At 42.6% G+C, this 13,844-nt stretch overlaps 2 protein-coding genes across 2 annotated transcripts in view; both read left to right on the top strand.

Moving 5' to 3' along the window:
• Positions 1-8,186, top strand: part of LOC103904603 (GDNF family receptor alpha-4) — a 9,281-nt gene extending 1,095 nt beyond the window's left edge. The window contains exons 2-8 of the mRNA XM_009286097.1: positions 3,270-3,545; positions 4,262-4,354; positions 4,784-5,129; positions 5,208-5,317; positions 6,416-6,550; positions 7,546-7,676; positions 7,978-8,186. Coding sequence (XP_009284372.1) covers positions 3,270-3,545; positions 4,262-4,354; positions 4,784-5,129; positions 5,208-5,317; positions 6,416-6,550; positions 7,546-7,676; positions 7,978-8,112 — 1,226 coding nt within the window. The 3' untranslated portion in view covers positions 8,113-8,186. The remainder of the gene's footprint in view (positions 1-3,269; positions 3,546-4,261; positions 4,355-4,783; positions 5,130-5,207; positions 5,318-6,415; positions 6,551-7,545; positions 7,677-7,977) is intronic.
• Positions 8,187-12,249: 4,063 nt separating this feature from the next.
• The window catches only part of CDC23 (cell division cycle 23), a 37,024-nt gene continuing 35,429 nt past the window's right edge, over positions 12,250-13,844 (top strand). The window contains exon 1 of the mRNA XM_019473811.1: positions 12,250-12,373. Within this exon, the coding sequence (XP_019329356.1) occupies positions 12,250-12,373 (124 nt within the window). The remainder of the gene's footprint in view (positions 12,374-13,844) is intronic.

Below are 13,844 nucleotides of genomic sequence, written 5' to 3'. Positions count from 1 at the left end.
TGCCGTGCCGCCCCGGGCGCTCGCGGAAGAACCCGCTTTTCAAACCGGGAAAGGCGTGCCGCTTCTTTGACCCGAAACGTGAACTGCAGCTGTGGCCGTGACCAAGCCGGAGGGACGCTCTGGGGAGGGGGGACGACTGTCCTCGAGGCAAGGCTTGCGGAGGTGACGGAGGACGCCGCGCTCCCCCCACTCGCAGCAGAGAGGGGCAGGTACCGGGAGCTCATCCCGCGACGCGGCAGGAAAGGCACAAAGCGAGCATCTGCCCTAGCTGGACCTGCCGTAACAGATCCTCGCTGTACCTCTCTCACACTGACTTTGCCGAGAGCTTTTCTTGATACCTGCCCTCCCTGCATGCCCCCTCTGAAATGCTTCAGGCTGATGGTTTTCTGAGATGAGGCTCAGTTTGCAAAGACCAATCCAAGGAGCTCCTGCAGATACGCAGCTGTTTGTTCTACTCTGCCTTCTACTACTGCCAACTCACAAAAGCCGAGGACAGAAATTATTCCTCTTTCCAATTCATCTCTTGTGCAGTCTTCATGGCTGATGTGACTAGAAATACAGAAATTACAAAACTGCTCATCCCTAGACCCTGGCTATGGGATGTCAGTGCTTTACACTCAGAAAAAGCTGCAGCTGCTAAATATCACAGTGACTGCTATAAAAATGGGCTCAGTATCGCTTGCAGCCACATGATTACAATAGATTCCCCACAATTTTCCATGTCCAAATACTAACGCTTCTTTGATAACTGTGCTTAATAAAGGAAAGGTTTCCCTTCTGCAATCATCCTCTCTTTCAATAGCATGGTGCACCAGGGGCATCAAAATAATACATATATTATGTATTCACGTGGAGTGAAAAGGGAGAATAAAGGGATATTGTATTACCTATCCCTTTTTTCTAAGGTATAAATAATCATAGTCTGTGAATTGATTATTCTTTTAACTTTATTCACGTGGAGTGAAAAGGGAGAATAAAGGGATATTGTATTACCTATCCCTTTTTTCTAAGGTATAAATAATCATAGTCTGTGAATTGATTATTACCTTTTAACTTTTTTTTTTTTAAACTACAGAAGGGACTCCCATACACATGCCTCTAACATGAACTGCAACCTAGACTATAGGTCTAGGAAAGAATTAAGTTTCTCATTCTTTCACATTACTATCTGGAATACTAAGACAAGGTTTTAAAAAATGAAACATGTCAAGTATTAGGGCTTAAGACAATGCATAGCTATTAAATGATGTCTGTAGAGGAGGACTGTTTTAAATGAGGTTTACAGCAGCCTCACCTGAAGCGTCTGGTACAGGGCTGTGGTAGAAACACAGTCCATCCACTTACTCCCAGCTGTGCTCTACCCTGGCCATTACTATATCACTTTAAAGTCTTAAAAACATCGCTTCACCCTCAGGTGCTTGCTGAGCAGAATTCTTAAGGCTAGGAAAGTGCATCCTGTCCTTTTATGAACTTCCTACAACAGCTGCTGCAAGCCACTGTTGGAGATGGGATGCTGGGGGAGATGGTACTTTGGCCTTGTGGGGTAGATCAGTTCGCTCAGTTTAGGGTTCCAAAAGCTACTGGAGAGAATGGACCAATTTGCTATTGGGAATTTGCACTGATTGCAACCTTACAGGATGTAATCACACTCAGAATGTGCATTAAGGTTGTGCCTAGGTGTAATGCCTAACCAAAACCCACTGTGCTGGGTACAAAGCATTTCTGATGAGAGATTTGTTTTTCAGGGAGCTTACGCAGTCATACAGTCTCTACGTAACAGCCAGATGAACAACAAAGTACAATAAGTTGCTAGAAAAGCAAAGAAATTTGTACAAGTGAGACAGACACCTAGATAGTATTACTGGGCTGTAGGAAAAGTAGAAAGTTTGAGAAGCAGACTAGCATAGAATTATGCAGCATTCTGTTTACAGCAAATCAACTGATGAAGCCAGCAAAAGTGAAGGAAGTGAGAAAACAAATTAGATGGTGAAGACGGTATACCAGATAATATGAGCTGTACCAAGATTTTTTTCTAATCTGTAGTGAAGGCAGACTGAAATAGTACTACTGCACCTGCTGAACAGAAGAATGATAGGTAAGATCATGTACCCAAAGAACATTAAATGTAGATGTAAGGCTCAGCACAGTCGACTATTTCCTAAAACCAGCCAAGCAATATTGTCCTGACAGGAAGAAACATACTAGCCTATATATAAATTATTAGCAAACAGTCTTGTCCAGGTCTTCATTGTACTTGTACTGTAAACACAGATTCATATACTACAGAAATGAAGAAAGATTACAGACTGAATTCACCTACCCGTGACAACATAATGCTAGGTATCACCCCAGTATTACCCTTAGGAGACAACAGTCTATATAAAAAAATTAGAAAGCTGAAAAAGTCTAGTTTTAAAGATTATATTGTTAAATTGAGATATTTAATACTTCCACATAAGGTGGTGCACACGCACGCGTGTGTGTATATATATAATCAATGAATGCGTTATGCAAATATACACACACACACACAGAGATATAGTCAGAGTTCACTATTAACCAACAGATGAAAGCCGGAAGGCCAAGCTTGCATCCCAGCATTTTTGGCAGGGATTTCAGGGACTGGGTTCTACATACTTTGATTGCATTATCAGCACTTCTATATGAAGCTACTTGGATCTTATGTTAAGGATTTATTCTATTATGCAAAAAATACACATTCTTAAGTTTCCAAGCTCAGTAAAGTAGCTGTTTTTACACCCTACAAATGGCTTTCTCAGTACATCTCTTAATGACCAGTATATACTTGAGCAATGGCAGCAGCACTGACTCACAGCACACAGTATGGTGTTACTATGTGCTTATTGCACTCCGGTTTTCATTACCCATATAGAAGAGCTTCTTCAAAGCAGGCCTCAGCAACCCCAAGGTTTCCACAGGGATTTACTACTCCATAAAATACAGAGCCATCCCTGATCCTGGCCAAGTTGAAAGAGTTAAGGGTGATAAAAAAAGGTTTTATTAAACAAAATTATTTTTGAGTTTTTTCTCTAACCTTTTGTTCCCTCTTTCATACATTAATACTCATCCTTTTGTTTCTAAATGGAGACAGCTCTTGTTCCTTACTACTCCATATGAAAGACCCCAACCAGTTCTGCCTCTTGAGAGGAGTCCTTACTGAATATAGGATGCCTACAGAACAATGACAAGGTGCTTGTATGGCATTCATCATGATTGTGATCCTAACAATCTTTTCCCTACTTGACCAGGAGACCTACTGGCTCTGCCAAGGAGTGATTGCATAGCAGCAGAACAGCTGTGCCTCTCGGACTCTACCTGCAATGCCACCTACAGGATCCTGGAAAACTGTGCCCTGGCAAAGACTCGCTTCCTTCCACTGGATCATGATAGCAGGGTCAGATGTCTGAATGCAGAGCTAGACCTCGGAAACAGCTCTTTGCTGCACTGCAAGTGTCACCGGCGCATGAAGAGACAGGAGCACTGCTTACGTGTTTTCTGGACCGTTCACTCCAGCGTGACAGATGGTGAGATGAAATAATATGAATTTACAGAGTACTAGTAAGGCTCACCCCTGACCCCCATCTGAAAACAACTGTGAAAGGCCACTTCCCAACACTGCAGGTATCACTTTGGAACCACATCTCCTAGCGAAGAGAATTCATTACTGCTCTGTTTGATAAGCAGAGAAAACTGATCTGGTCTGGGACTGGCCCTTCAGATACACCAGGGACCCTAAGAGACAAAGGTAGCTACTCTGAGGCAGTTAGATTTAGTGCTGGGAGACTGCTGTGAAAATCACCTCAAAATGGTGACGTCTGTCCATCACTGAAAATGGATGTGTGATTATGACACACACTGTAATGGCATCCTTGAGCATGCGGCTTCTTTCCAGCTTTAGTGAGATGCTTCTACTTGGCCTCCCACTAAAGACCTCCTGTGTTGCACATCTCCTCTCTAGTACTGAGGCTGAAAAAAAGCAAATGACAACATAGACCAAATTCCAGCCAGAGGAAATCTGATGACAAGATGTAATGCTGTTTTTACACAGTAATACCTTTGCATCTCCAGCAGAACCATTCTTGGCATTTGGTTTTAAGCAAGACAGAGCATCTCTGAACTCCAGCCTGAGGAAACAGCCAGGCACAAATAAGAAAAAAAAAAAAAATCAATTAAAAAAAAAAAAAAAAGCTGGTCACAGAGCATTTCTCCCACTGCATAAAATATCTTGTATCTTGCCTAGGTTATTTCAATTTGGAGACTTCTCCCTATGAGAATCCAGCAAATGAAGAACACTGGAAGACAGATTACAATAAACTGGCAGCTCTGTTATCAGGTAAGGATTGTAATGGTTGTATGATATAATGCTGCCCTTTCTTATCTTTTCAGGGGCTGAAAATTATTAAGGAGAACAATTTGGGGTAGCAGCCCCTTTAATCAGAGGAACGCCTGCTCTGGATACTTGCCTAAATTTGTCCCCCCTACCAAGTGTAAATATAGTCACAGATCCAGGCCCATGAAACAGGGAATAACCCACAATGATGCATTCTCTGAAACAGACACTCTAACATGAACCAATAAAAAAAATACGATTTTCTAACTAGTATAACTGCAATGTCATACTACAGGCACATAGCAGGACTAATTTGCTTTGTTCTTTTTGACGTTCCCAATCTGACCATCAAGTAAGGGCTACCCGTATTTCCACACAGAATCTCTTCTGGACACTTGCTTCATTGTTTCTGGGTCTCTTTTGGTTTTATAGGCTCACAGTTAGCAGGAGATGCAACAAATCCATGCCTGAAAGCAACTCATGTCTGTAATCTGAGCAAGAAGTGTGTTCGTCTGCGCACAGACTATGCCTCTATCTGCACCAAGGGAGCAGGAAGTGAGGACATGTGTGACCGTCGCAAATGCCACAGAGGGCTAAGGAATTTCTTTGAGAAAGTCCCTGAGGATTTCACCAAAAGGATCCTATTCTGTCCATGTCAAGATGAACTTTGTGGAGAACGCCGCCGGAAAACTATTGTTCCCGATTGTTCCTTCCAGTATAACACCAAACCAAATTGCCTCTGGCTTCTGGACTCCTGCTTAGAAGACCATATCTGCAAGTAGGTCTGGCAGCAACAGACATTAGCCAAGAGAAGAGAACAGCATAGACACTGATAGTCTCATTTTCCTCCCTACAGATCCCGACTGGCTGACTTCCAACAAAATTGTCAACCTGCAGACATGTCTCCAGATGGTTGCTCTCAGCACAACCATGCTGCGTGCCTGCAGGCTTACATGGGAATGATTGGTAAGTGATATCCACAGGAACATACAGGCTGGATGCTTTCAGGCCACAAACTTGCAGGCACACTCTGATGCTGTGAAGGACCATCTTGCTCTCCTGCAAGTGATAGTGCTCAGTGTACCAATGAATATGCCTTAGCCTAATTGATGCTAGTGCTCCCTCTCACTTCTGAGGTAAATGCAGCTCAGAGAGAGCTCTTCCATGGCATTTATTGCTCTACTTTGTGCCATCCTCTGCTGTCACATCAGCAGCACTTCCCTGAGATTTTTGAACACCTGTTTGCATCATCAGCTGGTGCAAAGTGCTCTAAATGCCTGACCAACAGGGCTCTCTGGGCCTGTATGAGCTAAGTCATTCCTGTTGCAGGATTTACATCCCATCACAGCAGTGATTAAACATGACATTCCCTCACTGCCTGACTTTTAGACTCCTGATGGCTTGTTAGTGTTGTATACACTATTTTCTCAGAGCCAGCCAGAACATGGCACTACCAGTTGTTAGAATGAAGGTTATTTTTTATTTTAGGCATTCACTGCCAACCTGCTAATACTTTTTCAGAGTGGCTCAAAAGAGGAGCTGTAAAGAGCAGCAATATCTCAGAAGCTGTAAATCTAGACTATACTTTCTGGTTTTCCAGATGTCTTTGCTGTTTTTGTGCTAAATGAACTCTGGCTGAATGGCACACTACAGGTGTGCAGCATTCGTTTGGCAAAAGGCATTTGGTCACACAGTGTTGCCAGCTACATAAGAAGTAAGAGTGCCTTTTGCTGCCATATGCCAGTACTGCAGCTGAGTCCCTGCAGATTCTTCACATCCTTAATCTAATGCTTGCACCAGCTTCAGTTATCAGTATACTTCACCATCAGATTGCCTGAGTCAGGGGTAGCAATCTCCACACTTTCTGACAGCCCAGCAGACTTCACGTATTCACCAGGCCTGGATCACCTTGCAAGGGCTCCTAACCTCTCCTGCGTAACATGCATATCACAATGGAAGGCTTCTGCCTCCAGGGCAGCGTATCCTTTAGTGTAACAGGACTCATGATGCTTCTTTTGTTTGGTGAAGTAAATCCTGATTCCAGTTTCTGGGGATTTGGGACAGGCACGCCCATGACACCCAACTATGTCAGTAACTCCACTGTGGAGGTGTCTCTGTGGTGTACGTGTGAGAGCAGCGGCAACCAGAAGGAGAAGTGTGACCAGATACTCGGCATGTTTGAGAGCAACAAATGCCTTGGTAAGCATCAATCATATCACAGAATCAGAGAAACAGCTCAGCACAGGGAAATTCAAATCCTGTTGATTTCAAGATCCTACGTTGCATTGCTCTTGCATATAGTTCTGTCGTCTTCTGCAGTTGTCTCCATGATCTCCTATCCAACCTATGGGACCAGCCTGGATCTGCTCTCAGAAGTGTTTCTGTATCTTTTGGCAACACTTCTGTTCATCTCAAACACCATGAAGCTATTTCCAAACAGCATTCAAATGAAGGGGTTGGGAAAAAAAAACCAATCATCTCACCAGGGGAGGTCAGACATGCTGTATCCATAGGCTGCTGAGTAACCACATCAGTGCACCAGGATTATGGGGTTTGAGTTTCCCTCCCTGCCTCCTTCCCTATGCTTGCCTTTGGCCCTCACTTCCTTGGTCGAGATAAGCAGCTCCTGACACAGCCCCTGTTATTAGATTCAGCAGCATAGCAGTTACAAAAATCCTGTTACATGCAACTATGTAATCCTAAGTCTGTAGTTCTTTTATCTCCCTAGCATTTTGGCAACAGACCTTAGTAAGATTTAAATATTTTATGTTTGTAAAAGCTTCCAAAGGATATAAAAGAAACCAACATCATTAGATAAATGATTAATATTTAAACCTACCTCCTGCTGTATAGAAAAGCCTTACACCCAGCACTATAGATACACCTACAACCTAAACATCTCATCTAAGATACTGCATATCTGCCCCTTACAAAATAGACAGCTGGGAAAGTCCCAGAGGGACCCAAAGGTCCTCAAATACAGTGCAAATTGGCTTTGCAGTCTGCTCAACCTCACAAGTAAACCCGCAAACTAACAGACCATTCACTGAACAGAGAATACGTATTTTCTAAATCAAAGCCACACAGCCTGTGAGTGCATTTCCTAAAATAGCTTCCTTAGCCTTCTGTTCACTAGACTCCAAGGTGTGCACAAGAAAAGCACAATAAGACTCTTGCTTTACTTCTGTTTGCAGAAAATACCATTTGGTCTCAAATGCACCCGAAGCAGACAGCTCTAGAAAGACAGGAAGACTTATTTTATTCATCTTCCCTAAGCTTCCAAGGAGACAGTGCCAGCACATCTCTTGCTTCAGAAATGTCCCAGGTATGCATTGCTTTGTTGCCTTCACAAAGCAGTGAGTCAAGTCGTCTAGAGACAGTAGTTGAAAAACCTTGGATCTGGAAGTGTGTGATTTTGGACATGAAAGCAAGGGATGCCACATGCATGCAGAACCCTGGACCACTTTACCTTGAACTATTCCTTCCACAGACAAGCAGAAATAGGAGGCCTGGCCACAGGAGTTTCCTATAGTCTCACATTAGTGCTCAGAACTGGAGGCTCTGCAGCCAGACATTTGAGCATGAATGTGTCTAACTGGGATTCATTCCTCCTTTTCATTTCCTAGGTGGCTGAAGGGAAGACACAGCAAGACATCTCCGAACACAGTAGTATGCCTATGGCCTCTGCTGTATATTCTGGAGCTGCTATTTCTTGGCCGTCTCTGGCTCTGTTCCTGCCCCTGTTGCTGAGCCCACATTAACTTGGCATAAATGGCATCTTTCCTTCCCATATTATTAATCTTATTCCATATCCAGGCACCTCCCACTACTGATTTAGCTTTGGGAAACAGAAGGCTTCCAGAAAAGAGGAATGGAACAGCCTTAACCCAGAACGGCAGTCACTGAAAACCTCCCCCCAACTTGCACCCCACTTTCCCCAATCAGTTTGCCCTGAGCTCTGCAGATACGGTGCCCACCATTGCTTCTGCCATGTTAGCATTTTGAGTAACAGTCAGGCTAATATTCCACCACAATATTTTAAAACAAAGGTCTGAGTTCTGTCAGAACTTGTGCAGGGTTTGGTTTCTGACTGCAGGGAGGGACCTGACACAGTGTGTCCTACCACCCCACCTTCTGGAGCTCTTCCTCAGGCATACAATCATAGAACCATTTGGGTTGGAAAGCACTTTTAAAGATCATCTAGTCCAACCCGTCTGCTATGGGCAGGGACATCTTTCACTAGATCAGGTTGCTCAAAGCTCCATCCCACCTGGCCTTGAGCACTTCCAGGGAGGGGGCATCCACAACTTCTCTGGGCAACCTGTTCCAGTATCTCACCACGCTCATGATAAAAAATTTCTTCCCTATGTCCAATCTAAACCCACCCTCTTTCAGTTTAAATCTGTTGCCCCTTGTCCTGTCACTACAGGCCTTGGTAAAAAGTCTCCCAGCACCCCAGAGCTGGACGCAGGACTCCAAGTAGGGTAGAGTAGAGGCGGGGAAATCACCTCTCTCGACCTGCTGGCCACGCTTCTTTTTATGCGGCCCAGGATACGATACGGCCCTCTGTGCTGCAAGTGCACATTACTGGCTCATGTCCAATTTTTCATCCACCTGTATCCCTAAGTCCTTTTCTGCAGGGCTGCGCTCGATCCATTCATCCCCCAGCCTGTATTGATATCAGGGATTGTCCCAACCCAGGTGTAGGACCTTGCACTTGGCCTTGTTGAACTTCATGAGGTTCACGTGGGTCCACTCCTCAAGCCTATCAAGGCACAGAGTACAGCATACCATCTTAAAGACTAGAAGTCCACGCTCCAGGGTGGGTTGCAAGTAAAGCTCAATAAACATACACATAAAGCCCTTGGTAAACACCAGTTCTGGATTATTTTCAGTTCCCTTTTCAAATCCATTCTTTTAAGTATATGAAAAATACCATCTTTTAAGTATATGAAAAATACCACCCTAGATCAAGGACACTATACTACAGTTTATATTCTTGCTCCTTTCTGTTTTGCCCCTTGCAACATATATATATCATCCATTATCACAGCTAGCAACAGACTTGGGTTTCGTGGGTTAAGATGGATATCTGTGCTTAACCCCAGTAAATTTAGTCTTACCTAGCAAAGGATGACCTTGCCTGGCCTCAGGATGAACCTTCTTAATAATACTTAGAGAATGCATATAGCTCATTGAAGTTGTATTGACAACAAAACCCCTGGGACATTCAGTTGCAAAAATCTCTGGGAGCTGCAACTACCTTGTACCTCTCCACATATTCAAGTTGTCATTGTCCCCTTCCACGCTGCCTGCCCAATCTCCTCCTGCTCTGCCAAGGTCTATTTCATGACCTGTTTATTCTGAGTGTAAATGTGTGCACTGTGTAACTGCTGTTATTTTGTACTGCATTTGGCTGTTAAAATGTGGTGTTAAGTGAGTATTGATTTCTGAGCATAGGTTAATAGTCCACAATCAATTATGTGCAAGAGTTGCCTCATCAGCCAGCCTAAGCTTTCAGGATAGCTAGAAACTCAGCTTAAAGCAGCTCCTCCGTGCACACATATAGTGCCCCTTGCTCATCCTATGAGATGCAACAGATCTGAACAATATTATACACAGCCAAACAATATTACAATCCTGAATAGATGCAGAACAGGTGGGTATTTCTTTTTACCCTGTGCTTTATCTGTTGCCAGGGAAGCACCAGCTAGGTAATATGCTGTGGTTCCCAGTCACTGTCAGACACCTTCTTATTACAGAATCTTACATTGTCACGTGTATCAGAGTAATTGTCCTTCTGCAGTGGTAATAGTTCCATTTCAAATTCCAGCCTTCTCTTTACTTCCTGGGCAGGTAGGGCAAGGAAGTCACTGCATGGAGCAGAACCATCTCCTCTGTCACACAGAGAAGCAACATCTTATTTCCATGCAGTAGGAACAAATATCATGTCTTTTTAGTAAAGAAGAGTACAAATGCTGGTATTTCCAATTACCTACTGAAATATGGCTATTTGGATCAAGAGACAGCACTGTTTCCACATGTTTGCTACCATTCTTTAATGAAAACAGAGTCCATGTTACCATATTCTAATATCTACATTAGACCATCCTCCACATGGCGGGACTAGAAACGTGTCAAGACTCTTGACTGTAGTGTAATACAGTCTGTCATCTCCAGAATTTAGTGGAGAGTGATAGAGAAGAAGAAAGTGGTGTTCTTTCCAATATTCCACAAATCAGTGAGATATTTGCGAGAATCATGGAGTAGATTTCCCTGAGCCGTCTGTACCGCACACACAGTGTACTACATTCATCTTCCAGTCATCTGCACTGTGATCTTTCCTCTTTCCCCACTTTAGTGCTCTAAGACAGGTTGATATGGAAAAAGGTATTAGCATTTTGTTGTTCATATTCAGGGCACTATGGACCATTAGCCCCTTACCCCTACTAAGAAGGTTATTGATTGCAATTGCAGCCTCCTGTCATGTTCTGGATTACATAGGAAAATGCTTGACACTCAGACAAATCCTGCTGTAGACTGAAATTAAAGCAGAACATGTCAGTTTGGGTTTTTCTCCAAGTGTCCTATATCCCTTTTGCATGTACATATGCACCCTTATATACACGGCTGCCTCTTAGGCTTGTTCATCAATAACTGCAAACAAAATTCACCTCTAAAAACACCTGCATTCACAGGTACTCACACTGCTATGAGTACAAACCCATTTTCACTTAGACTTTTGTAACACCTGAGCTCCAAATATCACAGTTATTCAGCTACACAGCATACAAGCATACAAGTATAACTACTACTAGAACTGTCATGCCAATATTGGTATCAGTTCAGTTAGCATCACCGATGTTCAAAGACTGGCACAGTTACCTAAACCCCTTCAGAACAGTTCTTACTAACCATACTACAGGGCAATTTACAAAAACCCCTCAGCTTCTATTCCCCAGAAACTGGAATACAACATCCCGTAAGTACCTTTGGTCTAAATACAAAAATAATCTAATAAAAATTCTCTATCCCGACAGTCTTAACATCAAGCTCTCAGCAAGCATATACAAGGAGGAAACTTTCCAACTGTTGTAATGTAGATTATTTTTTAAAGTGTAAAATAATGCCAAATCTCACTAATAAAATTTATCTTGCAACTCTAGACGTCTCCTGCCTTCCTTCACATTTAATAGAAGCTACGCTCCTTGTCTCCCACTGCTAGAGGCATTATGGGAAAGAAATTTAAAGAACAGAGTTAGACACAATCTCTTACAAAGCAATCTTAACAACTTTTACAGACATCACTCACTGTCAGGTACTTCAGACATGGCTTCTAGAACTCTGACATAGCTTTAGATCCCTTCACATGGTCTGACATAGTATTTACAAAGGGCATTCATATAGTCTTTCTCCAGCAGTGAGCTTAGTTACTGTGTTAGGTAAGTTGTTTCATGTGCGACAAGTGGGAACACATTTCTTGCCCGAGGTCATAAGCAAGATGATGCCAGAGATAAGCCTTGAATTTGGAAGTCCAAAATTATTGTGTCCTTGCCTCATTAAAATCATTCCCACTGCCTCCAACAAACGCATATGTTTCAGTAAGAATCAAGTGACTGCAGTTTTCCTTTTAAAAGGGGGCACAATATGTATCACAGATGAGGAAAAGATATGCTTTACTTCAAACAGAAATTCCTGGCTACAGATCCCTGGCATGCCTCTTAACATCTGCTGACAATAAAAGGTAACTGAGTCTACAACACTACAGGTTTGGCACCTATAAAGAATGAAAGTATCTTTTTCAATACATCCTAAAAATCACAAGTCACTCTATTTGCTAAAATGGTAGGCAACTTTACACAAGAACAAGAAGGAAAACTTTCAAAGTAATCTTTGAGATGTCCATGAACCAGACAAAGCTTTTGGGGACAACAGTGGAGAAGCAGGAAGCCAACCAGCACTGCTACGGAATCAAAACCAGCCGCTATTCTACAGTTGCTTCCCCCATCGAAACAGATACTGGTAAATACAATCAAAGGCTAATCACTTCTACCTCAGGGATTTTGTGGCTGAACCTTTTTTCAGATGAGGGAGGGTCGGTTGAGGCTGAGCTTGGTTTAGTCTCTAATGGAAGCTCTTCTTATAGGTGATTAGCTCTCCTCCAGGAAGTGACTTGGTGTTTGGGTTTCTTGCAAACCCCAGGGTTAGCAGAGGTCAGGGGATGCAGCACTCTCTCCAAGTGCCTTCATGAAAATAGCCCCACATACTTTCCATTTACAGCTGATCGCCTCCATTATCCCCAGGCTAGGAGGAGATGATCAGCAATTGTTAAGTGCTTGAATCAGACTAATAGCTCACTGCTAATTCCCCCAGTAATGTGAATCTAAATTCCTGGTAAACAAACTGACTGCTTTTCACACACAGGGATGAATGCCAAAAGCCTAATATTAGAGCTCTGGAGCTAAAGCTTTTAGAGCAATCCTGTCCACTCAAAGATGTTTAATGACATTATATTAGGTACTAAATAATTAGAAAATGAAGGCCCACTTGGAATCAATGGGCTACTGTCTAATTAAGATGAAAAAGGGGCTCTACCCTGTTTTAAACAAGTTTATACTAAAATGGTGTACCTGATAAATGGCGCTGATAACTATGTCCTTACCTTTGAGCAGAACAAGGCAGCCATTAAGCTAGCACAAAATAATTGTGTGATTTTTGGCTCATCTTTCTTCTTATTGGTCCCACCTGTTTTCCTGTAAGGCATGAGATTCAGCTGTTCTTCCCCTGCCCCCATCAGATGATGACATTTATTAAGCAACATTCAAATAGCTTATCCTAATGGAGAGAAAATAATCTTTGCCTTTGTTTTATTGCGTGGCCAGAATCACGGAGTTCACACCACTAGATGCTTGAAGAGCTAAGAGATGTAGACTGGAGCCTCTAGAAGCACTTTGCAAGAAGAATTGCTAGTAAGCTTGCGAACACAGGAGAAGATTACAGTTAGCTCTGTGTGTAGATAAGACAACTGAGAACTGTTCTATTGATTATCTGACTGAATTAAAATTATTTAGTAAATTAGTCAACTGAATTATATCTCAGCAACCTCTGATCAAAATAAAAAGCAAAATTATAGAAAAGCACGAAAAGCACTAAACAGAGTTAGACCAATTGTAACCATGTATCTAACAATTTTTATTCCACTTCCATTACACAACATACACACATACACCCTGTTGCATATATCATCCCCTTGAAGATATTGCAAGAATAAAATGGTTGCATGAGACTTCAGTTTTCTTTCTCCTGCCACAACCATCTAGGATTCCACATTCACATCCAAAACTAAATTAAAGATTTTGATCTTTATATTTCCATCTTCCTCTTTCCAGTATACTGCTCAGGTAAGGAAAACAAGTGTTTTCCCTGTAACGATGCTTCTTAGAATCATTGAGGTTGGAAAGGACCTCTAAGATCACCGAGTCCAACCGTCGAC

Source organism: Aptenodytes forsteri, unplaced genomic scaffold (genome assembly GCF_000699145.1).
Source record: "Aptenodytes forsteri isolate BGI_AS27 unplaced genomic scaffold, ASM69914v1 Scaffold54, whole genome shotgun sequence".
NCBI classification, from domain to species: Eukaryota; Metazoa; Chordata; class Aves; order Sphenisciformes; family Spheniscidae; genus Aptenodytes; species Aptenodytes forsteri.
Note: the sequence above shows the minus strand (reverse complement) of the source record. Positions and strands in the feature narration are given on the sequence as shown.